Raw genomic sequence first — 26,984 nt, 5'->3', positions numbered from 1 at the left:
ATTTATAGATCATTATATAGTTTTATATTAAAATTGTGTTTGTGAAAGTCTTCATCCCTTGAGGGTCCAAGAACACAAGAACACAGTGGCACCTGGCATACAGTGATCACAATCTGTCTACTATCCTGTTTACTACATTACATTATTTTCTTTTAGCAGATACTCTCATCCAGAGCAGCTTAAACAGTTTACAATTTTATACGCTCCCCATTTATAAAACTGGATAGCAGCAGAGGTAATTCTGGGTTAAGCACCTAAGCAGGGAATCAAACCAGCAACCTTTTGGTTATGACCTCCTCTTCCTCAGCCTGTTCATCTGGAGGAAGTGCGGTGAAGTGCTTAACTTGGTATAATTTATCATTACATAGATGTAAGTTGTCCTATTAGGCGCATCGCTCAATACCATAATATTGTAATGTCATCATACTGCCATGTGGACACATCTGCTGACATACCTGACGTGTTTTACGACACACGTTTCTATCATAGCATCATATTTTTTTAAAAGAAATCCTTCCATATTGGAGCGGTACAAAATTTTAACACCATTCAGTTGTCAGTAAAGTTTTTGTTTGCCATTGACCGGATTGCCTACACTGCGCACTTCAAAAAACAGGAAAAACGCCTGCGTCTGCTCCGGCATCGTGAGTGTTTTTACTTTTCTCATTCTGCGCAGATGCGGCGCAGATTCACTGACGTGTAAATCATGTGAATGGCTAACGAGTTCTCTGCCAATCCACATAATATTAACTGGAGAGGATCTGCACAGTATTCGCGCAGCATTGATCTAAAGCACGTCGTAATCTTGAAAGACCCTGTAAGAACTTTCAGAATATTCACAACCATAATTTTACAGCAGCCGTTGACCAGTTCCATTAATCTTTATGTTATATCAGCGTATTAATGTAATCATATGTGTCCGCTGACATTCAGGTGATACAAATATCAGTGAATCTGCGCAGCGCCTACCCCGAACCGCTGGCAGCGGACAATTTCTCAACGGTGTTGAGACAGACAGTGGGCGTAGCTTATTCAGTTCGTGTCACAGAGCAGCAGCGAAGTTAAAAGGGAAATCTTGCATCTGCGGTAATACAGTAGCTGGCATCGAAGAAAATGAAACTTGCTGGTCGCCGAGAGGTAAGTGCAGAGTTTCTTGTGTAACCTAGGATTATGAAAATTTGGATTAGCTGTTTGCTCGTGCATGTTCTTAATCGTCCTTTTAGTTAAAATTCTATGGGTACCACATCGTTGCCTATCACCCTGTGCTTTGAATAAATGCTTTGTACTTATAACGATCTTTTACACGCGCGAAGTCCTGACTTCCAAACTGGACTGCGATAGGTACTGGTGGTGGATTAATTCATGATAGATTATTTTATCTGTTATTAATAGTTTTCACGTTATGTCATGAAAAGATATCGCACGGTTTTTGCATGTGTACATAATAAGTGCTTTCTGATAAGTATGCGCTGTAACAGATACAATTCTTTAATAGTTTATTTTAGCCCTTGTTTCATATACATAAAGATCGTGTTTCGTACATAGAATGTTGAACATTTTTTAATTGAATGTTATAACTTCATCGTTAGTTCAGTATTGCGACCAAGAAAATACTGAGTGGCCATCAATATTTATTATCCCTTTATGGCATAGCTATAACCTAATGTAATACTAAAGCAAATTTTCATGTGGTTCATGTGCAGTGTAGCTAAATCATTGTAACCTCCGTGTTTGTGTAGTCTTTAGTGGGACAGACTGACCGCATGTTACATCAGAACTCGTGCTAGTAACGACAGTTGTTACGTTAATCAATTACATTATTATCTTGGCTATGGAAATGTCAGCAATTTAGTTGGTTGAAATCTGGAAGATTTTCTCCACATGGTTGTCTGGCGCGGGACCTGTTATTAAACTGTTTGAAACAACCAAGTGAATTGCGACTTTCTTAGGCTATTCGTACCTCTGATTCAGCAATAATGAAAATCTCACCTAGGAGAGGTTTACTACGGTTAATATGGCGATTTCCAACACTTGATCCTTCTGCTTTGGCCTACTGCACCTCGTACATTGGCATCGCCAACAAACTGCAGTCCATTCTGCAATTAAATTTCATTTGCTGGCAAGAGATTCTGACACAGCTCAGAGCTGTAATCTATAATACATGCATGACTGAGCAATTTTAAACTCCAAACTGTGGGTTTTAGTTGCTCCAGTAACAGGGGCTCATTCATTTCGTTTTAAAGGGGTAGTTCTAATTGATTGGGATTTGGGGTTTTTCCAGAAACAACTTTAATTATTTTCAAAGTTTTAGTGTTTTCTCACATTTGGTGCATGCACTTAATAAAATGCAGTGCCCTCCAGTTGCTTTAGTAGAGAATATCATGTCACCATGATGTGAAGTTTTAAAACTGCTCCCTGAACCGAACAGGTCTACAGATGTTTATCATTTGTTTTTATTCACCAGGAATTTCATTACTAAATGTAACAGCCGCATGGTCATAAGCAATGACTAAATCCAGTGCTAAAACCATTCAATGAATGGTTTAGAAACTGAGATTATATATTCTCAAATAGATCATGCTGCATTGCAGCTATATACCATTATGCCTCAAATGTATTATGAGCATGTGTTGCTCTTGTCTGCCTAGCATACTCCTTCTCAGTCAGCATTTCAAGTAATCACAGGTCCTGGATTGTACATGACAGTTGCTTTGCAACCATTGATTCCAGAGTGTCATATCTGTGCACTAGGCCAGATGATACAGGTTTTGGCAACCATGCATATACCTGAGCTCTCAGTCCTGTCAAGTTGTGGTGATGTACAGACTGTACCTTGTACATTGTGGGCAAGTTCCGTGCAGTAGTACGATTCTTAAAGTCTGAGGAGTATACAGAATGTTAGGCTGATGCATTCTTTCTCCTGAATGAAATGAAGACAAAGAGATACTTCTGACAGGAGAAGAAACAATGATTTTATTTTTAACTCCCTCTGTGTAAACACTGTGTAGTATCATGGTCATCCAAAGACAACATGCTCTAAATCTGGGGGGAAAAAAAAACAAAAAGGGCACTTAAACCTTTTTTCCTTAGGTTGAAATAATAGTGGTAATATTAACAATAACAGAAAAAAGGCCTCAAAGCCTTAGATCTGAGGCAGTCCGTCCGCTGTCTCCTTGAAGCAAAAAATACAGCTATCCAGGGTGTGCTCCGTTTCCTTGTTTAGAGTGAATGTTTCCTGGAGGCACCACGCATGGGGCATGTCCGTCATGATCTGGTGTCTGAGGCCACTGCCGCAGGCGCTGTGAGGAGCGGAGCCTGCAAAGCATTGAGAAACGCAGCCGGCCCCACTTATATCTTACCACAGCACACCGCTACACTGCACCCTCAGGGGAAGGGTCATGCAGTCTTTAGCCCCAGAGCAAGCCCTGTGCATGTGTGCACGCGTGTGAAAAGAGGCCGTGTACATTTTTAGGAGCTATTTATACACTGCTGAGTTGAGCATGGTTTGGCAATTGCAGTGTCAGGTCCTAGTGGTCAGCAAGAAAAGAGCATTGTGGATAAGGCACAAGATGAAATTACAGTGCAGCAGGGCTCAACTCGCCATCACTTCTTCCCCTGCTGTCCCCTAGTGCGGTGGTTCTCAGCCGGTGTGTTGTGAGGCAAAGTGAAGTGTGCCGTGGAACTTTGAGGAACCCGATGCCTTTTTATATAGGCAGGTGTGTTTGTGTGTGTGTGTGTGTGTGTGTGTGCGCACTTACACTCTGTGAAAAGACTGATGTTTTATATTGTGCTATTAACCCTTTAGCACGTAACTTATTTTTATGCTATGCAGCGCGTGTTACGTTACATGGTTCGTTATGTTTTCAGTAGCGTTATTAAGCTTCTCATAGTTTTCAGTTAGCATTTGCTATAATTTTTGTGTTAAATCGTTGTTTCCTCAAAGCTAAAATTAGCTAGAATTTTTCCAATCTAGTGCTCTAATCGTACCGGTTTTAGCATACGCACTAAATGACAAATCACACCGGTGTGACCGTACGTGCGAAAGGTTTAATGGAGTAATGTTTTGTTTTATTTTATTTATTTTATTTTAGTATGTTGCTGTTCATGATGCCGCACTATGTTGGACAAGTTCTTTCTCCGATGTACTTCAAGGCATTTTTAATAAATTATACGATTGCCTGTCTGATTTAACTATCTGTTTGATAATTATTTGACAGTCTGCTGTAGTGCAATATGGGTCAAATCTCCCTAATGACATTATAGCCTATCATAATGTGCGTGACATTCTTCATAATCGATAACCAACTCTAAGTTGGTGTGCCTTGACGTTCTGGTTTGACCTTTGATGTGTCTTAGCCCCAAAAAGGTTGAAAACCTCTGCTCTAGTGTCTGAATTGTACATGCAGATTTATTGCAAATCTGGTGAAATGTTGATTCATTCTGTTTACTCGGGGCTGCATACTTAACAATGCTTCAGTAAGGCACGCTTCATCAACATCCTTGCATATGATGAAGTGTGCCTTATTGAAGCATTATGAAGTATTCACCACAGTCACCTCATTCTCTCACAGCATTTTTATTCTTATCATATGTAAATAAATAAATAATATAATTTAATACACCATCATGCAATCGGCAACCAAGTTGGGAGATGGGGTTGTCCATAATACCGAACAGTACGGCTCCACAATAGCACAGCAGGATTTTTTTTTTTCATAATAGGGCACCGGGTTGTCTTCTGGTTTCCACTCCATAGACAGTAAACCATGAACACTGTATTTGAATACAAGTGCATACAAAAAGACTAGGCTAAGCGCAGAGACGATACTAAATCATAAGTGTCACAGTCTGATAGCAGGAGTCATTACACAATATACCACATTCACATAAGTGCCATAGTAGGTACAAGAGGAAGTCTGAGGGCTTAGTAAGCATATTTGAGGATACAGCATGAATATTCAGACTTAGAGGTTAGGTGAACCAAGATGCAGTTTGAACAGAGGAAGTGTAATGAAAAATTTAGGAGTCAGCATGAGCTTGGTTGGAGGATGCATTAAAACTCATTCAGTATGCCATAGAGTGTGCAAGCCAATTGTAAGGGAACATTTGACTGTATCACTGTATCACTACAGAGCTGCTGCCTCTTTAAAGCTCAGCATTTACATTGAGCTCCTTTGGTACATATTTTGCAAGACAGTTCCCTATGGTTTATAGAGTAAATGTGTTTCCTACAATGTGGATAGAGCATGGACAATTCCCAGCTCCTAACTGCTAATTGGCCGGTGCGCATGGGAGAAAGGCCTCTCTGAGGGTCAGGCCAATTTCAGGAAGCAAAGAGTGCCTGAGAGATTCAAATGAGAGTTACGTCTGTTGTTATCTGTGTGGTATTTCTGTTTGTCCATGTAGTAATGAAAACTAAAAATGGAGAATTGCTTGTTTGAGCCTACATGGCAATATGCTATACTAAAAAACTGCTGTCAATGTGATCCACTCATTATTTTTCTTAGGGACCTTGTCTGAATAGCAGTTTAGCGATCTCAGTTACAATGGGATATTTTCAGTTTTAACCAAATATGAGCATTAAAATGAGGAAAGCCTCTGAGATGGATGAGAAATGTATTCATTCCATGGCAGGAAACCGGTCTGCACTTTCCTCATATGAATGTTGTGAACTATATTTCTGTTGCCAGTGTGCCAGACAGAGGTGCCAGAGCCGCTAGCATTCCATCCCCACGGAAATTTTGCATCTCTGAGGCCAAACCCGCTGAAGCTGAAGTCATAGCTGACGCACAGGGGTACATCCTGTTCCTGGACTGAAATATAGTGGATCACTTTACATCTGACAGCGCCTCTTCAAGCCTACTCTAATTTTAACAGCAGCTGGTTTTAACAGGCCCACGCTGAAAAAAGGTCTTCCGCTGGTCGAAGACATGGCAGAATGTGTTTGCCCATTGCGTATTTTGCACACCGCACAAGTGAGTCACTTCAGTCTTCATGGGCTTCTGGTGGAAGAGGTATATAGCAGTACAGGACATTAGGAGAATGCAAGTAAAAAGGAAATGACATTTTCTTGTTTTACTACAGATGTTTTTTGAAATGAAACAAAATGTGCAATATGAACACATCAAAGTGAAGGAGTGAAAATTCCAAGTCTGTTCCTGAGTAGAGAGGCTCACAAACAGAAAAGAAAAGGGATCAAAGATTGCAAAATTTAAATTGTATATTCCAACAGATTTGCATATTTTACAAAGTATTATAGACTGCTGGCAGCTGCAAAAGAGTTTCATATAGGTCCAACAGTATTACAAGGTACTTTTGAAATGTGCAGAGAACAGTATTATGAGGTTCTCTGTTTTGGTTCCTGTTTTAATGTTGATTTATGAACTATGACAAGGTTTGGCTCAAAGTTTGCTTTAGTTTGCATTGTTATTCCTGTTAAGGGTTGGTTGGACAGGAGTGTAAAAACAGGAATGTATTTTTTTTTTTTTATTTTACTCCATAATTTTACACTCAGATTTGGTTTTATGTAGCATCCATGTGAACAGAAGGCTGAACTTCTTGTTGAGTGTCCTGTGTCCAGTGGTTGAGAGTACAACATTGTAATAAAGTAATGAAAGGTAAAACTTAATTACCCATGCTTTCCTCTAATTTTTTTCTGCCTGCTGTGTGTAGTTTTTGTGACATACAGGTGCAATAAATAGCTCTCTGGTGGGCTATTAATTTTTTCCACAGTAACACGGCTGCCTCTTGCACAGAGAGCGGTACAGTGGAACTTCCGACAGCACAGAGGTGTTCGTCACACCTGTGGGTGCCTTAACTTTTACAAACCAATAAAAATAGTACTCCTTACCCTACAGATCTCAAGTGCAGTCACAGCCCTGACGTGACAGTAACATGTCTGTGATCATGTCGAGCCGGAGGCGTTTGAACCAAGAGGGCCAGGGAAAGGAGGAAATCAATGACCCAGCATACACCTCCAGAGTATAGAGTTTAAGGTTGCCTGGAACTCAGATGAGGAAATGATCTGAAATGAGTCACTAGTATTGTTGTTAGAGAATTAAATACTAAAACCACCGTGACGCTGAAGGTGTTTTGTTTGGCACCATTGCACACCTTTCACTGACCTGTCATGTAGAGTGACAGTCCATTCAAGAAGCCACCTACACAAGCGGCCGTGTGGATAACGGACCTGTTTTTGCCTAGAGGTAACTGTTTCCACCTCCTCCCGCATCTCAGGGCTGGTTTGGTCTGCCCCAGCTCTGATGAGATTTCCATGTCACCCCTTTTTATATAAATCCCATCTAAGGTCCATTGTTCCTATACAGGATGGTGATAGGGGAAGCAATCCCCCGGCTTGGCCAGGTAGAGAGGAGAAGTTGTCAGTGTGCAGTGGTCCTAAACCACTTCCTCAGATTGTTCAGCTTTAAATGCAGGAAATGTGTTGATTAATATTCCCCCACCTTGGCCCAACTTGTTTTTCACACAGACAGGGCCTCTGTAGGGTCCCAGATGGAAACAACTGTCAAGAGCACTGATGAAGAAGCACAATACGTATAAAGTACTGTTTGACTGACATTGGTTTTCAGACAGTATTATCCAATGAGCACGTGTTTTTAGCCTCATGAAAGACCTAAATTGCTAATATTTCTTTTAGCTGCAAATTACTTAGTTTGCACTGTGCATCAGTTTAAAAGTGGACACAAACTGACAGATTTGGAGCTTCACTGATTTATCCACTGTCAAGTTGGTGTGCTGTCTACTGATTTTAGTCTGAATGATCACTTTGCCTCACGGTTCTGCCTAGATGATTGGAAACATGCCTGTCCCTCACCACAGCATATTTTTGTGTTTTAAAAAATGCTCTGTTTTTGATATTATTACTGGTCATTGTTATGTTACTTAACCACACTGTGTATAATAAAGCAAAATATATATCAGCAAATGACGTTGTTCATTAGTCTGGTCACCAGGAAATCATTTTCTTTATTGGTTCATAAAATAGACCAAGTTGTGTTGTCAGACGGTACATTTATAGTACATAATACTTTACTGCAACAAAAAAATTAACTATAGCAGGCCAGCGGAGAATTTGTGATGAAAATAAGAGTCCCCTGTAAGAGTGTAAATCTTTTCAGTTAAATTGAATTGGTTAGGTTAATGCTCCAAGAGACATTCTTAACCTTAAAAAAAAAAGTTTGTGAAAAGCAGCATGATGTTTGTGCTTATCAGTCAGAAGTAAGTGCTAGTAGAGCTGGTATGTCAGAAGGATGTTAGAAGGAACCATTTCTGGGCAACTTAATGGAATGCATTCCTGTCCTGTTTGACACTTGAGACAACAGTCTGAGACAACAGATACCACTGCCCGTGGCATGCGATCGCAAGGGTATGTTAGAAGTTGTTTTCCTATAGGTAAGACTGGCCGCACATCTACGAAGGGGATTTTCCAGCTTCAGTCCTTTCCCCAGTCCTGCACCCGCAGGAATGAAAACCTTCCTGTTTTCAGACTGTTCCAGCAGCAGGCAGAAGGAAACAACCCAACAACCATGCAGTCCTACTTTGGCTTTAACATTATTCTAAACCAAGAGGAGTGGAAAAAGTACCCCGGGTTTTTCTCGTTACTGAAACTGAATCCAGGAATAGGTGGTAAATCTCCCCTTGGTATGAGGTATGAGGAAGTGGGTTTAATTGACAGTACCCTTGTGCTCTTTTCTTTTCCACAAAACAATAGGCTCTCTGTTACGTCTCCAAGCAGAGGGAAGCTTTGTATCCAGAGCATGCCGAACACTACAGCATGCCACTGGCACAGCTGTGTCACTCTAATATTAAAATGAACAGCGTATTCATACGGCATGTCTTCTGCTTGTGAAAAAGGGTTCGACTACCGGCGTGAGAATTAGTTTGAAACTAGCCAGGTAACTCTTTTTGTTTTTGAACTATTTCTGTGGCTAAAGTAGTCTGTAAAAATACCCACATATATCAGTTTTATGTGTATAATTATCTTTCATTTCTGCCTCAGCCTATAATACGGAGATTTTAGGAGGACACATACGCTGCTATACAACTGCTATGACAGTCTGTTCTTAACAAACTGGATAAAAAAAAAAATCAAACTCAAATTTCTGAGTATTGCCATAGTGATTGGATGTATTGCCACCCTAAAACCCTCACACTTCCAGCATGTAATAAAAACATAGAGCTGCACAGCCAACATATACTATGCAAAAATGGCATAGACAGCAGGTGACCTGCTGTGTGTGAAACCATGCAAATAATCTTACACAGTTGAATTACTTTGCTGAGAATAAACACCTGCAGTTCCTTCGGAAAACTGACTTTCTCTGAAAGTAGAGATTACATGAATGTTTGTCATTCCTGAACAAATATGACCAGTGCAATTAACTCCTGATGGAAAAAAGGTGTGTCTGGGAGAGCAGGAATCTTGTAAGTCAGTAACAGAAATGGAACCTAGCCACTGACTGTTACATTCCATAGCTACAAGCACAACCACAGCACTGTCACAGAGCTTGGATAGTTGTGATTTAGAAGTATCTTTCTGCATATACGTTCAAGCAGACTTTTGGCAGTAGGAGCTCAGGATCTTGCAGTTGTGTCTGAAGCAACCACTCTGAGCATGGAGGATGTTTACTGAAAAGATTGGGTGGAGCAGCACACAGTCAGATCAGAAAACATCTGAAAACTGTGCCTTCTGCTTGTGGACATGGATCGCACAGATGTTCACTCCACTCTGACGATTTCACCTCCATTCTCTCAACAGTCCACGTCTTGGTTTTCACTTGTGAAAGAAAAAAAAACCTGCAGCAGGCCTAAATATATCTCGACAAGCGTTGTACGCCTACTCATTTGGAGGACAGGAAGCGTGTTGAGCGTGCTGATGATCTAAAATCGAATGAGGCCGGCTGTTGAGGCTGCAGGAAGCTTGTGGTCATTGGTACAATGGTGCAACTAAGACTGCGCCGTCTGCCCTGTGTTCACAGATCAGGGCTGAATCCACACACAAGGCCCCTCTCCACAACACCGTAGGCACGGGCTTGGCAGAGTGAAGGGGAGAAGGGCAAAAAGAAATCGCTAAACATGGCAGTCTGAAATCATGCCCCCCTCCTGTCGTCCCTCTCTTGCCTCCAGCCCGCGCTCCCTCCCTCCCACCACCTTTTGCACAAACCTTGAGCACGGCGTCACTGCCCGCCCCTTGCTTCATCACGAGCAGTAAGAGGAAGTGTGCTCTGTGAGGAGCTTTCCTTTTCTAACTCTTCATCCCTTCGGATTGGACTGGAGGAGGTCGGATTCTAGGAGCCTCAGTGTGTCAGTGGGCAGTGGACTCGGCCAGGGGAAGGTAACGTGCAGCTTTTGTTTGGGGGATTGACCCATGAGCTTCCTGGCTCAGCGGGGGCTCTGACGGACCTGTCAGCTGGGCATTGTTTTAGTACAGAGTACAGAGCCGCTCGCTGTGTGTGCTCTGCCTGAACAGAGAAACTTCTATTTTTCTTCATTTATTTTTAAATGGAGAAGTCTATCTGTCTGAAACAAATGTGCTGCTCAGTACAGTGGCCACAGTTCTGGGCTGGTCTTTTGAACGGCAGTGCACTGCTTACGTTTCGTGTTATGTTCTGCCATGTATGCATTGCTTGTTGTGTTCATCTGCATTCTCGTTGCCTTGGTATTTGCCGTAAGTGTTCAGCATATTTCTTTCCCCGCTGTACTCGTAATTTCACATTTGAATCATGTTTGTAGAATTGTGATGTTTTAATGACAGGTATGAAGGTGAAGGTGTTTTTAGGCCGTACCGGAGCTAGGTGAAACGGTGAACTGTGAGATGTGAGGTATATTACAAATTAAATATTTTCAGCTTTGTGCACGATGCCCTTGGATTGGGAATGTAAATAGCAGTTGGAAGCTTTATCAGTCAGTTTGTCAACACAACCAAGGATACAACTCTAAATACTGTGGCCTGGACAGCACACCCTGGGGGTGTACTCACACTAGGTGATCCATACCGTGCCCGAGCACATTTGACCCTCAAAGTCCAGTTCGTTTGACTAGTGTGATCGCTCCATACCGTGCCCGGGCCCGCTTGAAGAGGTGAGCTCGGGCACGGTTCAGTTGGACTCGGGCACGGTACGCATCTAGTGTGATCGCTAACTGTGCCCAAGCATGGAACTCGAACATGACGTCGATGATGCAACTGTCCCATTTAACAAATGTATCCGTTATAGCAACAGTTATCTGTTAGTTACACACCCAGCCATAATAAATTCTTTAAACCATCATTTGATTAGCTAGCTGACTTCCTTAAACATAACAAGCTGGCTACCTCCAAAATGATCTTTGATTGTTTAGTTCTGTAGATCTATACCTAAAAATAACTCTAACCTAATAAAACTAACCATACTTTACGTGGCGATATAAGCATGGCTGTTGTCAGAGGCTTAGTCAGAGTATCACAAATGAAGCAGCCAACCTGTTTAAGTAGCTAGTCTTCAACAATCATTCAGATACGTAGGTAGCCTGTTAGCTAACTAGCTATGTTTGTCAAATCTATCGGTAGATAGCTAACATTAGCTCCCCAGCCTGTTAGCATTGATTATGCAACGCAGCAATTTTCAGTTAATCCTGCAGCACGTATAAGAAGAATTTTACAGAGGCAGCTGACCTTGAGGGAGGAATTTGGAGCTTTACTCGCTGACAATTCACATTTATCAATAAGGTGAGAACCAGACCTGTTATTAAGCCCAATATTCTCGAATGAACTGAAAAGTGTACTATCCAAGTAGTAATAGAAGATGTTTGTTGTTGTAATGATGACAGTAGCGCACACACAAGTAGTAGCCCTAACTGGTTAACATTAGCTAACATTATTGTGATTAGGCTACTGCAATCTGACACAAAATATTAATCTGTCCCTTAGCATAATGACTGAATCATCAGCTGCCTCTGTAAAAATCTTATAGCGCTTTTCTTCAGCACAAAAAGTCGCATCGTGATGACTTAAGCGTGCTCGGGCCCGGAACGTTAAGCGCAATGTGAGCGCAGGCCAGCGGGGGAGGGGGGACAAGCATGCTCGGGCACGGTACAAGACAACCGGGCCTAGTGTACGTATGCCCTAGTCAAAGGAACCGGGAGGAAGACCACTAAAAGATGAGAGAGTGTGAAATTGTGCCTTTCTCTTTTTCAGCTGAGCCCTATGGGCAAAAAACTTATACGGTCCAGCATTGTCTTGAAGTGTCGTTTCTGCTGCACCACTTCTCACCATGGGAACCACAGCAGCTGAATACAGACCCTGAAGAGCACAGAGATACGGCTCACTGAGCTTTCTCTTTCATATCTCTCTACATACTAATAGTTAATAGTACTGAGTATGTGACTAGTTCATATTAGAAACCCATACGTGGGCAGGCTCGGCATTCGGTAGGAAACGCAGATGTTCTTTTCTACCCGTAACAGGCCAGTGGTAAGGGTAAGCCGTCTGTTCCTTGGGGAAAACCTACATGAAAGACAAGATATCTGATTGTCTCAAGCGGCTATGCACTCTTGATTCTATCAAGTTGCTACGCTCTCTGATTCTATCATGTAGCTAGTATGCGTTCTATCAAGCTGCTGTACCATTAGATTATGTTTGTTTGAAGACAAATTTGATAGTGACAAAAGCACAGAATCCTTTATGACCCTGCAGAAGTGTGAAAAACGTGTGTGTACCCTTTTCTGCATCATTTTATAAGTTAAAGGTAAAGGTGTTATTAATATAATAGTTAATAGCATCTTAACAGGGCTTGTCAATGGTGTACCATTTGCAGGGGGTACTTGCAAATGATGGTGTCTCTCTTTCTGTCACCTCTAGGTGGCAGAACGATATGCAATCAGAGGCCATTGAACGTCCGGCCTGTGTAACACTGCACCTTTTCTCGTCTTTGTGCACTGTTACACGCTGTACGTGACACATATGCCTGCCTTTGTCCATAGGGGTGATGCCCTGGCACAATCATGTGTGTGAAACATGACCACCATGGCCTCTTGGGATCTGTGTAACAGCAAGCCAAGCATGGAGACCACAGGTACTCTACACACCTTTTCACTCACCTCACAGCTGCTGTTGTTCCCTTGAGTCAGGTACGTAGGTTGGTAAATATCCAGCATGAAATAGTGTTCTAAACTATGTAAGTCACTCTGGACAAGGCCATCTGCTAATACATTATGAATAAGAATGAAGATAAAATGGTGATTATTACATAACGTTTACATTTAGTTGCTAAGCAGACACGCACAGACACAGCAACTTACACAGTTTACAGTCCTTACATGTTATCCATTTATACAGCTGGATCTTTACTGAGGCAGTTACAGATTAAGTACCTTGCCCAAGGGTACAACAGCAGTGCCTCAGCAGGGAATCAAACGGACAGTTTTTGGCGTGCAGGTCACACCATCACACCATGACAGAGCAGCTTGAGGTCAGGGAAATTTTAGAGGCCTCTTTCAGTTCGTCCACTTCCACAGTTCAGTGTGACATCTGAGCTGTCTCACAGGTGGTGGTGTCTCCACGGCTGCGGAGTCAGACATTTACCGGAGCGTCCAGGCAGTCCTCCGAGAGCTGGACTGCCAACATCCCTCCTCCATGTTCAACAAAGGTACCACAATCAGTCTCACATGGGCATGAAGTAAACCAACCCAGAGATCAGGCAACATAATGTTTAATAACCACGAACTAGCTGAATGTGTACAAAAATGCTGCTTCTGCAGTTGTGCTGACTGGATCACAGGATACGTATATCTCACCGTATATCTGTCAGCATCTCTTCACACCTCATCAAAGATACAGTGGAATAAGTGATGGGATGAAACAGGGTAAAGTGATTAATGTGATTGGTTTGTGCGGTGTCTTGGCGGCTGATTACCAGTTACTGAATTTGTCTTTTATGAAGGGATGTTGAGATGGACGCTACACAAGAAGGTCCAAAGCAACCCCTCTCACAGTGTCTCTTTGGTGAAAATAGTGGTGAAGGAACTGGAAAGGGTATGTCGTCAACGTTCTCGGTCATGAACTCTGTTCTATCCTCTAGTGGTAGAGTTGAAAAAGTGCTCTTATTTTGTTTAAACCCGCAGTTATTAAAAAAGTGAATGTAGTGTTCTTTTATTTCATCACAAGATGAAATCTCACATGGACATTTTTCTCAGAGGCAAGAAAAATGGTTCCTTTGTAAGAGAACCATAATTGATGCAGTATTGTATGGGGGAAAAAAAAAGATTTCAAGAAAAGTAGTCTTATTCTTATTTTAAGCCATTTTTGTTACTCTGTAATAGCTTGTCGATAGTTTGGCCTAGTGATCAGCTGCAGAGGGTGAAAGTCTGCATTAGAAACATGCAAACATGCACAGTATGTGATTTCTTTTTTTCATTGTTCCAGGCAGAGAGAGTGGACTGCAAAACATACATTATTCCCCTGCTGCATACCCTTATCTATGCTGTTGTACAGGTGAGATCTCTTCCTTAACCGTAATGAAGTTCCTTGTTCGCAAAGGTGCAGCTCAGCTGTAACTCTGTATCTGTACCTGTTTTCTGTTGTTGGTGAGATAGCTGTTAGTTTCCTCATATTTGATGTTTCTGGACAAGTTTCCTGTTTGTCTTGCTCCTGCCCAGATTCCCACAGCACTCCTGTCCCCTCGTTCTTATCTTATTGCCTTGGCCCTGTGACAGCTCCTCACAAGCGTTGTACGTGCCGCTGCCAGGGAAATGAGTGTTGACCGTGACTGTGTGTTACAGACGGCTTACATTCCTGATGACCTGTACAAGAGGGTGTACGACTTCTGCAAGAGGCTCCTGACCTTGCCTCAGCCCTACTGCACTGTGGGCCTCAGCTACGCCAAGCACATGAAGACAGAGCGCTCCACGCCAGGTAAGGCATCCAGTGGATTCACGCAGACTTTTACAAGTCCAGTGAACCAAATGAATAATATTATTACGCATTTTGTAATGATGAAGGACTGAATCTTTATCTCTCATTGGTGAATGTGGACTGTGAAGCAACCCTCCCTTATGATAGCTTGATATTGAAATGTAATTAATAGCATTCATGCCTTTGTGTGTTTATTCAGGCTTTCATAGTTGTGCTCTGATCTCCTGTAGCAGTTGCTGTTATCCTGTTTCCCTCACAGGTGCTTTGTACCAGAGGATGGTTCTAAGCGAGCAGAGTCTGAAGAGCGAGAACTATCCCTTCCAGGAGAAGTAAGTGGAGGACCGTTTGCAACACATATTTATTCTGCTCGATTAGGTCTGCATGTCAAACGCATCGTGGCTCGGGGCCTGAGTTCTGTCTGTGTGAGAGTGAACGGTGAAGACGTGGGGTCACACGCAGCACATGCCGCCCCCCACCCCCCTCGCATTTGACAGGAGGAACAGCTTCCTGAAGAGACGGTGACAGCCAATGAAACGCCGGGCCCGCTCCGGCTGCGGACTGATCGCATCTCGGTGACCTTGTTGCAGGGTGTTCGTGTTCGCAGACCCCGCGGTGCTCTCCGGGCCTCTGGGGGCGGCGGTGAGGGCGGACGTGGAGCACGCGGGGTCGTACCGCGGCCCTCTCGCCCACATGTGCAGCGTGGTGCAGCACACCCTGCAGTCTGCGCTCGGAGAGGACTGCCACGGCCCCACGCTCGCTGACGTTCTCAAGGTTAGTGTGGTGAACAGACGAGGCGGCCAGCCGTGCTTGTCACTACCATCTCGCTTCCCTGATCCATATCAGCCTCTTTCAGTTCTCATTGGTTAAGGTAAACGATAAGAGTCCCGTTGTTCTGAGAGGTGAGGTTGGCTTTATCACCTGAGCGCGTGAAAGAGAACTTGATGAACAGGCTGAGTTATGCATGGGTGGTTGAGAGCACTGAGAAATATTTTAATCATTTTCTACCTCAGCATCATCAGCATACATCATCGATAATCAAAATATACACTTGATTTAGGTATTGTACACTTGATTTAGAATTATAGGCAAAAGCTCTACATGTAAAACTGCTTGACGCTTGGTGGTTAAAACTTTGTGGTGACAGAAGCTTGTGGTGATACAAGCTTGTCTGCTTACAATGCAGGTAGTATATGTTTTTGCACATTACGTGTGCACTCATTGTGGCAATATTTCCCACAGTAGTGCTCTAGTACAAGCATGGGGCTAATGATTCAGTATCTAAATGGCACATGCCTAACCAGATTGAATGCACTTTTTGTAATTCGCCTTGGATAAGTGTCAAATAAATAAATGTAAATTCTAAGTGTAAATCATATTCATTTCAGGAGGGAGTGGACTTAATGCAGTATTATTACATGTGCTGTTTTAACCACACAGGCATGTTTTTAAGTTTGTCAGCTTAGTCAGTGAGCCAACACAATAGAGCTCATTGACAGTACAACATACACTCGGTGGTGTTGAATTGGTCAACAGGACACTGGCGTACAGATGTGTTTGCCTGAGGTTTAGATGGCCTCTCACCCCTTTCTATTAATAGTGTGTTTTGTCTGTGGCAGGACATAGGCCAAGATGTTGAGCCGTACTTCCAGGAAGTGGTGGCGACTGTGGAGCAAAATGCAGAGGAAGCAGGGGCGGACCGTAGTCAGTACGCTGCCAGGCTGCGGCAGCTCTACAGCGAGATCCTGACTGCTGCTAACCAAGGTGCGCGGACAGGGCACCGCACAGACCGCCGAAACGGAGTCTAAGAACTGAGAGGCTGTGACTAGAAACCTCAGTCAGACAGTGTGCACCGGAAGATTTGCCTGTTTGTTGCATGCACAGAGTATGAAACACTCTGAATGGCTCATAGTTTATAGCTTGTAATTTTTCACTCATCTTTATTGTCATCATCATCATCCCCAAATGTGTGTTTTTTTTTTTTTCCTTCCACCTGCTGCCAGAAGGCGACAGGAAATGCATTCAGTTTGTTTTTCGGTATTCTTTTAAATCCTTTTGGGTCTTCCTTTTGTTGTAGACCCATTGTCCCGCGGCTCTCTGTGTGACACTCCGCTTCCCAATCCGGAGATCAGCTTCCACCTGTGGAGGGAGGAGGAGGAGCTATGTGAGTGCGCTGTTTCGTGGAGGCGTGTGCAACCCCCCCCCTCCCCCCGCCTGGCTGCAGCGTGCACGGCTCTCTCGCTCTATCAGTTGATGCGCCGTTGCCATTGGCATTTAAAAACTAGCATTACATTACATTTACATTACGTTCATGTAGCAGAAGCTCTTATCCAGAGCGACTTCCAGCACAACGGAACAGAAGTGTACCCATTCAGGTTGAATGAGCAACAGTGAGCGTAACACTATTCTAGCCCTACCACAAGTTAAATTGCGCAATCTGACTAAGAAACGGAAGCCAGTATAGTATACTACTATATGTCAGTCACTAGATCTACACAAAAATAAACAGAAAGTAATACAACTGCACTGTTGCACTACAAATATCTCTGCTGATGATGATGAAATAGTACTGTCTTTGGGGTCCCCTGACCCTTTAGTGAGCCCATAACTGCAGTCCCTGAGAACACTGAATACTGCTACAGACCACCATTTTGTAGATAATTCCTGACAATTGCAGGAAAAAAACTCAACTGACATAACTGGTTTTATTACAATATGAAAATGGTATCCTCTAACAAGTTAAATACATAGGGTGGTTATTGATCTGGTGTTTGTACCAGACAGTTTTCAGTTTTCCAGCTGGTCTATCTCCTTTTTGTTACTGATACAGGGTATTGACTATAATCAAAAATCTAATTATATTTCATGAAACAGTTCAAATCCTAATAAACCATGTAAAATCGTGTTATTAAACACTGAAACATTTATAAGCAAGTTGGAACTTGGAACCACAGCGAGCTTGTTTTGCATACTGTAGTATGACTGCTGATACTCACAGTTATGAAATTATTTCTGACTGGAAACAGAAATATATATATTTGCATGCGAACTCCATGAACTCTTAGACAGAGACTGTCAGCATACACTGTCTAACCGAGAACACGCATTGCAACATGCTGTCTTTGCTCAATGGCTGACTTTTCCTGTACTTTCTGATCTTGCATGCAGGGCGCGAGCTGGCGAAGTTTGTCCGCTCCAGCTCCACCGAGCGATGCTCGCTCGACCAGGACGACTTCGAGATGCCGGATTTTCCGGCGGACCTCAGCCCCGAGATGCCCCGCCATTCCATCATGTCCACGGACAGCGGGATCGAGAGGGACCTGCCGCCGAGCGAGCTGCCCGGCGTGGGGGCGGAGTCCCCCGGGGGCGGGGCCGAGCAGGAGCAGCTGCGGCTGACGCGCCGGGGCTGCATCAAGATGAAGCCCTCGGTTACGGACAGCATGGCCCTCATGCAGGACTCTCTGGAGGAGCCGGGGGCCGGGGGGACGCTGCAGAGGAAAGCGGGGAACAGCAGCACTCCCTTCCCCAAACAGCAGCGGCACTTCATCGCGCGCATCGTGTTAATGGGAGATGACAGGGTACTGGGGAGGCTGGCCAAGGCCTACTACTCTCTCAGGTACTGCAAGGCCTATTTCCCCACCGCTTTCCCTGTTTCATTGTGAAACCATACACTGGGCGTCAAGTGACTCTTGTGATTATAGTGTCTACCCTTAATAAGGAAGGACTAAAACATGTTTTCATCTGCAGGAAAAGGGAGGCAAGGCGTCTCTTTTTGACAATGAAAGTGAACCTGCAGATGTACTACATTCCTGTCACTGATGAAGCCACCATTACGTCTCCTGTTAAAGTAAGTCGTTCCGGACTACGTTACATTTTACATTTATTCATTTGGCAGATGTTTTTTATCCAAAATGACTTAAAAGTGAAGCAGAGTCGAACTACAAGCCAGATATCTTTTATGCAGAACTGGATTACTTTTTCACATGCAGGGCAGTCAATACAATATCGTAAGCAGTGCACAGTCAGTATAATATCATAAGCATTGTACTCTTTTTTTTTTTCATTTCAGGAAAATATCTCACCAGCAAAGAAAAATCTTTGTGCTCTGGCCTCGTATTTGGGAAGGGTAGACCCATGGTACGAATGCAACATCAACAGCCTGGGATACATGATTCCCAAGCTGGCAAAGATGGTAAGGATTTTAAAACATTACAAACACGGTGTGTTTGATTTGGCCTGTCTGTAAAAATCAGTTGCATTTTGCGCATGTTCAAGGTCTTGCTTCCTGGCAGCATTACGCAATAGACACAGAAACAAGGAAGTTGCGTAATTGCAACACTGCATTTAAATAGGTCTTAGCCATAGCTTGCCCTTTCGCAGAAACTGATACAGCAGGGGACTGTGAGAAATGAAAGCATGCAAGTGTACCAAAGAGCATGCGGCACTGAGGAAAGACAAACCACAGCTACACTTACACAGACAAACCAATGCCTGAGGTAAAGTCTGAACAAAAAGATTGGGGGAACAAGGGGAAGAGTAATAATAAGTCCTGTGGTATTGCTCACAGTACATTTCAGAATATATTAAATTTGTATTTGCAAATGGTTTACATGTAAATGAGTACACAGTTTACATGAGCAGGGTAAGTAGTCCTGCCCTGGGAATAAAGGAGCCCCAGAGCAGTAAGCAGAGGTAACATCGGTCTGATATCATTGCAGCAGTCCGGGCCCAGCAGGTCATCAGAGTCCAGCTCCTTCCTGGTGGACGTGATGTCTTACTATACCCGCACTGCGCTGCAGCCTGTCTACTTCACCATTTACTCCGTTAAGGTGAGAGGCTTTGCGTGTTCACTATAAAGGTACACAGGATGCTGTGCCTTTTTAACAGCCCTGACAAAGTCTGTGAGCTACACCTGGGTTGATTGTCAGCCTCAGCTGTGCCTACCTGCAGGTGAGCCCTCCTTTATCCAGGGTACAGAAAGCCTCCCAGGCTATGCGAATCAGCTCGGTGTGGCAAAAGGTCTGGGTGTGGCAACAGTGTCGGTGGAACCTTCTACGCTACAGCACTTTATCTCCTTTTGTCATGCTATCATTGTACTGTCAAAGACTGAGTATTGAAGGTCATAGTAAGATATTATATATTCACATATAATATCTATATAAAAATGTGGACAGTGTGTTTTGCAATGTATGAGATGGCGGCCAAAGCTATTAAGTGCAAGAATTCAGAAATGAAACTTCAAGTTCCCAGGCTGTCAATTTTTTCTCAGTTTGACTATGTTCCTCTCTTCACTCTGTGTGTGTATGTGTGTGTATGTGTATATGTGTGTGTGTGCGTGTGTGTGTGTGTGTGTGTGTGTGTGTGTGTGTGTGTGTGTGTGTTTGTATGTGTGTGTGTGTGTGTGTGTGTCTGTGTGTGTGTGTGTATGTGTGTATGTATGTGTATGTGTATATGTGTGTGTGTGTGTGTGTGTGTGTGTGTGTGTGTGTGTGTGTGTTTGTATGTGTGTGTGTGTGTGTGTGTGTCTGTGTGTGTGTGTGTATGTGTGTATGTATGTGTATGTGTATATGTGTGTGTGTGTGTGTGTGTGTGTGTGTGTGTGTGTGTGCACGTGCAGATCTCATTCTCCAACCTGACGAAAGATCCAGTGGATGAAGTATTCGTGTCCCACCTGGAGATGGACTTTCCCGAGTTTAGGCTGCTCACCACCACACTGAAAGGTACGGCGGGCACATGTCACAGCGTTGCAGCATTACGCTCTGCGCTTAGTACGTCATAGTAGAGCAATTTAAATGCATTCTGCTCTCCCCGGAAGGTCGGATGGTTGTGTCACCAGTGCATCCTCACTCTTTCAGATGCGTCAGTGCGGCACAAGAAGAACATTGCAGAGCTGTGTGGAGCGGTTGTTTCCATAAACTACAGAAAGGTACGCAATGAATTCATTTGAATTCATCGAGACTTGTTTCAGGAAAGGATCAGTTATGCTTAGTTCAAGGAGGAGTTACGCTTAATCTAGACACTGTAACTGTTGTTCACTTCTGGAGTGATTTTTAAGTGTTGCTGCACTTATCTGATGTTTGACTCCCTCTTTTCCTAAATCGTTTTCAGGCCTCATTAAGCAGTAGAGAAGTGGATACGGGGATATCACTAAGAACAACAGGCATGAACATCAGTGCTATTCCCTCTAACGAAACAGAAGGTACGAGGACTAGTTTTTTATGCCCTGGCAGTAAAGACTGTACTGCACTCTTTTTCAGTCATTAAGGCTAAATTAAAAGCAACATTACAGTATGTGTTGTTATAGTAGTCGTTAATATGACTGAAACACAGAGTATGCAGCTCTATTTTTATGAGCTGTTTATGAAATCTACAAGTTACTAAAATTCACACTTAATAATAGTATTAAATCAGTATTTAACTGAGTTTACTATGATTGAGGAGGTCTACAATTAATTGTTTTTTAGACTGGAACATTTAATTGCACAATGCCTCTTTACTTTACTTATTGGCCAGATACTGTATATAAACAATTTTGAACATGCAGTTTTAATGAGATGTTTCTGTCGAAACTTGAACAAAACGTTTTGCTCTTCAACAATTTAAAACAGGTTTCAAGTGATTAAACTCAGGTCAGTGCTAAATCAACAGGTCAATGCAAATGAATGAAGAGCAGCTGAAGCACGGCATGCTCCCAGGACCAGGGGTGGTTACCACTGTGTCAGTTCACTGCTGTAACCCTGTTGGTCCTTCTCTGCTTTCTCCAGATTTTGACTGTCTTACTGTAAGCTTCAATGAAACGAAACCCAAACTTGGCACGGTGAGTGTTTGACCTTCCCCTATCAATTCATAATAAAGCACATTGTACGATAACTTAAGTCATTCGTCCGCATTTCTGTGTGCTGGTTTCTACAGGAGCCCAAGATTAGAACTTGCAACATAAAAATCAGGACCCTTGAAAACAGGACTTTCACTGTTTGTCTTGACAAAGACTCTCGCAGAACGTTTAAAGATGTTCTAAGGTGAGATATGTGGGAGGAGTTCTTTCCAAATCAGCAGCACTCAACAAGGGGAATGGAACATGCCATGGTGCAGTTACTGCACTAGCTCTACACTGTACAGCCTTTGTGTTTTCTGAAATAAAATTCATTATTTGTGAACAATATAAATTTACTCTGTGAAATGCTTTTAAGACTAATGTTAAGACTGAAAGTATACTAAAAGTGTAATAAACATACTACATACACACATTAACATTTTTAAAGCATAAACAACATCCAACATCCAGTATCCACTATCCAATATCCAGTTGTTACTATTTCTTTTCTATATTAGTTTTTATGTTGAGGGTAATGAATATGCCATTTTGGAAGTATGCTAAAGCCATTTTTGCTGGAAACAGTGAATGGATTGTGTATTTAACTGTCCCTTTTTTCACAGTGTTGAAATATCTCCTTGCATGGATCCTGGTTACTGCATTCAGAGGACCATGAGGTCCAAGTTCAGCCTTAAAGAGGAGACAGGACTGATCAAGTACATTAGCAAGGGTCTGCCTCTTCCCATCAACACCTTCGCTGGCATCATCCACTGACTGGAGGGGAGGTGGAGTATCGCTCATATGGAGAAACTGACATTGCTGTTTACAGTGGCTGAAGATGCGTGAAGCACCACCCATCTGCAAAGACTATTTGGGTGCTCACTGAATCTTTGCCAGGGTATTTTAGAAGCTGTATTAATCAATTGAGACTGCAGTTGATGAACTGAACATTTGTAGAAACTTCAGATGCATGGAACTGTTGGTTAGTTGGCAGCTCCAAGTACTTTGATGTTTGGTACCTGATTTATTCCTGACAATCAAATCTATGAATCACAGTCACTGTCTTAACATGCAAGTGCCTTAATTATATAGCACAGATACACATATGCACTATTTCCTGTTCTTATGGAAGCTATGTCTAAATTGGCTCATGGGGTCTGAGCTGATCTTGATATCTGTGATATGAAGCAGCTCAAAACACAAGTACGCCCCCTGGGCCGGATGTGAGTGTATTGCAGTGCTATTACCCATAGGCCATCTTTCTAGTTCCAAGAGCCAAGCAGAGAAGCACTGGGTTCCTTTTGTATAAAGTCTTTGGTATGGTGGGATTTGGGACAAATAGCCCATAACAAACAGCCCATAGCTGTAACATGTCAGAGCTGCCCATTGAACCCACCAGTTCACTTACTACAAACAATGCACACATTCATTTAGTAAAAAGTCACATCTGAGTCTTATCTGAACCACCAAAAAATGGTATACTCAGTGGCCTTAAAGGCAGAACTATGGTCTGGTTAAATTTGAAATGTTTCATAAGTGACGCAAATGCCTATGATCAATCATTGCAGAACTGTATTTCATAAACCCAGGGCCCAGCCCTCCTCCTCCAGTTGATGACTTAAGCTGACCTTTCGTTTGAACTTTTTGATGAACGGACAAAAAAAAGCTCAGTATTTTTTTCCTGCAGATCACTGTCTGATCATATAAATAACCAGAGAATCATTCTGAAAGACTTTTTGTGAGTTTACCAGTGTGTGGTTTGTGCATGGTAATGACTAAATTGCGCTCCATTATCGAATTGCATGCCTGCCTGTAATACTGGGAAACAAAAACATTAAGAAGTAGATTTCACTTTGGATGTTGCTGTACTACGACCATGTACAAAAGAACAAATTCAAAATTAATTTCACAGGTTTCATATGTCAAATCCATGGTACGAGAAGACTTGTCATAATTGTGCGGCTGTTAAGAAGAACCTAAGAATTGGCTGCTCTATTGCTGACTATGACTCCACTTTCTCAGAGCAATCCCAGCCTAGATAAAACGCCTCCTTGGAAGAAGCAGGACTCGTTGTGTGTCTCTTGAGGCGGATTAGAGGCTGTCTTAGCCTTTCTTAGCCTTAGTTGTCATTGCCTAACTATGAGACTATCTGAGGGCATGTTTTTGTCATAACAGCAAGAAGTCTGGTTCATTGTGCTGCACAGCATTTGAAATCCATTTTGTGAGACTGACAAGGGAGCTGCCTCTGTTATTTCTGCTGCTCACTGAGCTTCTGCTACTGATGTCTCTTTGGCCCTTGACTTCATATGCTAATCAGAGATGCAGTACTCAGTGTCATTGGCTTGAGGCTGTCGGTGGGATAGTTAATAAGATGACCACAACTTGCAAAGCCCTTTTGCTTTTTTTTTTTTTGTCTCATGCAGGTTTCTTTTATCTTTAGCATTAGCAGTAAGATACGTATTGCTTTATTGTGAAGTGTGGGGTCATCTGACAGGACAGAGTTTGATATGGTTGTTTTGGAAATGACTTTTTTTCATAGTGGGCATTCTTAACCAGTTTAGAAATTCAGCACTATACGTAGAGGACCACATCTGTCAAAGCTACTTGAAACTGATGTGCTGAAATTGTCCTACTGACCTGAATGGGTGCTGAAAGGGTATGTTTTTCAATAATGAAAACCAAAACATGTTGGCTTGCTAATGCTCTAAACCATTTTGATTTAGAGTACATTTTCCATCAGTCCTGCACCCATGCGTTTTGAATTTAGGTTGTTTATCATGATTAAAAGACATGATTTTTGTGTTTGTTATACATGCATACTCTGAAATCAGACTTTGAATCAGTTAACTTAAAATATAGGGGGTGAGGAGGTGGTGGCAGTACAGAACTAGAATGGATTTAGGTTCATTCACTTTTAACATTTGCACACTATTTCAGTTTTCTCTTCTCTACCCAATGTTATATACAAATGTATGTACTGTATGCACTGTATTTAATGTAAATTATTAGTTTTAATTTGTAAAAATAATTGTTTTGAAAATTGTACAGACAAGTATTTATAAAAGGACAAATATCTCTGATGTCTGTTTCTTTTTTAAACTTGAAGTGCACTATTACATTTTTCAAGTCATAAATCTATTGCAAATGTCAGCACAACATGAGCATTACACAGCCTTATACTGTCTTTCATCTTCCTTAATACACTTTTCTGTCAAACGGAAGATCTGCTCTATCACTCTTCTGTAGTTATTTTTCTTTCTCTGTGTTTCATTTAATGACATAAACCTCTTTTATTTATACCCATCTGATATTGTTTGGTTTCTCCGTGACATTTCAGTATTGTTACTTAAGCTTCATCGAAACTGTTTTGATTGTTTTACTTCAGTGAAATGTCATTCTAGATTTTGATTGATGCTTCGAGTGTTGCTATAACAAAAGTCCTTGTATAGGACATGATCTGAGTGACCCAGTAATAATGAATGCACACAAAGATATACTTTTTAAAAACACAGCTGCCTATAGGCAGCAGACTGAAACTCTTAATTGCAGTTCATCATTACAGACATGTAGTGTTATTAGTATTAGTATTTCATTACAGGCATGTAGCATGTATTATTTGTCATCTGTATTACACTTAGTTTATGTTTAGGGCAGTTAACCGCCATATATAAAAGTAAACTGCCTGCATCCAAATCTGAATTCAGGACTAATAACCAGACAGCCAGTGTCGGTGTTAGTAAAGTGCTGAAATTCATCAGATTTAGCGATGGCCAACATGTGGCCGCTGTAGTGAGCATGAAAGAAATGTTTTATTACAGGCTCATGTCAAAAAATTACACTTGCATTGATAAGAGGACGTGGTGCGATGATTTTGTAATAATGGTTGCTTCATTTTGTTCTGTCCAGTTAAATACTTCAGGATGTGCCCATAACACAACAGGGAATGAGGGAACAGGGAAGAACAAATAGTGTTTCTATGCACGTACAATAAGCCTACGCTCTAAATCTATATTGAAGCGTTCTATTCTGAATCTGACAAATAAATCTGCTGAGGATTTCATTACAGATTGTCTGGAACAATAAACACATATCAGATTTCTCATAAGAATAAAATACATAACTTAATTTGACATCAAAGGTTAACAGTTCTGTCTCCAGGTCTCAGTCTTAATGATTAACATTTAGCCTTGTTGTGCAGTGATAAACTGTTAGTAGTTCTAACAGACCATATACTGTATGTGCTTGACCTCCTCCGAGATCTAGTGGGTCTGCCTAGATGTTCTCTTAACTGGGTCTATTTGTATTGTTTAATTCTGGCATTTTTACATTAAATGAGGCATTAAAAACTAGTTTTATTTTCAAGCAAATGTGCTTTGTCACGGCTGATCATAGATATCTCAAAGTGGTTATCGTTTTCTACTAGGAAGTATTCAAGCAGAACAATCCAATGACATGAGGGGAGTAAGCTGAAGAGATGGATAGGCCTTATGAGGAGCCATTCTTTCCCCTGGGGGGAGGGGGGCTGTATATTATACACTTATTCATCCTCAGACTCTCATCTCCTGCAAGTGTTTCAGTGACATACCATTTTATTTAAGTAGATTTCAATGAAAGTCTCCGGAGTCCTGTTATTTGTGTGGTTCCAGGCGCACAAGGGCATTATGTTGCTTGGCCATCCACAGCGTAGGACTGCGGGACAATCCTGAATGCAGTGATCTGGCTTTATCTAAGATCCATGCAACCTGGATGGGAGGTGAAACGCCTACTGCTCCAACAGTCCTGTGAGACAGAGGTTTTATGCAGGGTTGAAGACTGAGGAAGAACCAGTGCTTCATTCAGACCTGGAACAGGGCTATCCATGTGTCCGGAATGAGTCCTACAGATGCTGGGTTTGGAGTTGTCTCAAAAGATCCATGTTCTTGGAATGGACGACTTATTTTATCCATAATGTGTTCAGCATTTTCCATGGAAACAGTTTGCTGAAAGCATATCAAGCTAAGCCAAATATAGTGTGGCAGAAGCTTTCTGGTCCACCCAGTTATGGTGAATCGATGAGACATTGCAAAGCTGTGCCATGCTCTCTGAGCTCAAGACCTTAAAATTTATTTTCACTCATTTTTTTCCATGTTCAGGCATCATTGATTGTGTTTCTGCTGGGAACTTCTCTAAAGAGCATAATAGATCAGCTAGGCCCCTTTGTTCCCTGGGTGAACAGAGTTTACATGCTTGGGAATATTGATCTTTTTATAGTTTATACCTTCCATCACA

The 26,984-nt window shown here is 42.3% G+C and overlaps 1 protein-coding gene across 3 annotated transcripts; it reads left to right on the top strand.

Annotated features, from left to right (window-relative positions):
- Positions 1–766: 766 nt before the first annotated feature.
- LOC118770160 (phosphoinositide 3-kinase regulatory subunit 6) lies at positions 767–24,665 on the top strand. 3 transcript variants are annotated; one of them, XM_036517771.1, is made up of 21 exons: positions 767–817; positions 934–1,137; positions 12,976–13,067; positions 13,539–13,640; positions 13,935–14,026; positions 14,417–14,485; positions 14,773–14,905; positions 15,165–15,234; positions 15,493–15,676; positions 16,522–16,666; positions 16,980–17,066; positions 18,071–18,518; positions 18,650–18,749; positions 18,972–19,094; positions 19,621–19,731; positions 20,520–20,622; positions 20,758–20,828; positions 21,011–21,101; positions 21,667–21,719; positions 21,815–21,921; positions 22,340–24,665. In XM_036517771.1, exons 3-21 carry the CDS (start codon positions 13,010–13,012, stop codon positions 22,488–22,490), a joined length of 2,298 nt encoding a protein of 765 aa, XP_036373664.1. In that variant the 5' UTR covers positions 767–817; positions 934–1,137; positions 12,976–13,009; the 3' UTR covers positions 22,491–24,665. The 3 variants fall into 3 exon arrangements, with proteins under 3 accessions (XP_036373664.1, XP_036373580.1, XP_036373748.1); XM_036517687.1 differs by having other exon boundaries at positions 773–1,137; XM_036517855.1 differs by lacking the exons at positions 767–817; positions 934–1,137 and adding an exon at positions 10,286–10,351.
- Positions 24,666–26,984: the final 2,319 nt, after the last annotated feature.

Source organism: Megalops cyprinoides, chromosome 1 (genome assembly GCF_013368585.1).
Source record: "Megalops cyprinoides isolate fMegCyp1 chromosome 1, fMegCyp1.pri, whole genome shotgun sequence".
Classification (NCBI taxonomy): Eukaryota; Metazoa; Chordata; class Actinopteri; order Elopiformes; family Megalopidae; genus Megalops; species Megalops cyprinoides.
The sequence above is the reverse complement of the archived record's forward strand: the minus strand, read 5'-3'. Positions and strand labels throughout refer to the sequence as shown.

Bases quoted from the DNA above. Each gene is read 5' to 3' on its own strand.
- LOC118770160 (XM_036517771.1), top strand. From the start codon at position 13,010: ATGACCACCATGGCCTCTTGGGATCTGTGTAACAGCAAGCCAAGCATG. The intron at 15,677-16,521 runs GTTAGTGTGGTG...TGTCTGTGGCAG, and splicing joins CGCTCGCTGACGTTCTCAAG to GACATAGGCCAAGATGTTGA. The intron at 19,732-20,519 runs GTGAGAGGCTTT...GTGCACGTGCAG, and splicing joins TCACCATTTACTCCGTTAAG to ATCTCATTCTCCAACCTGAC.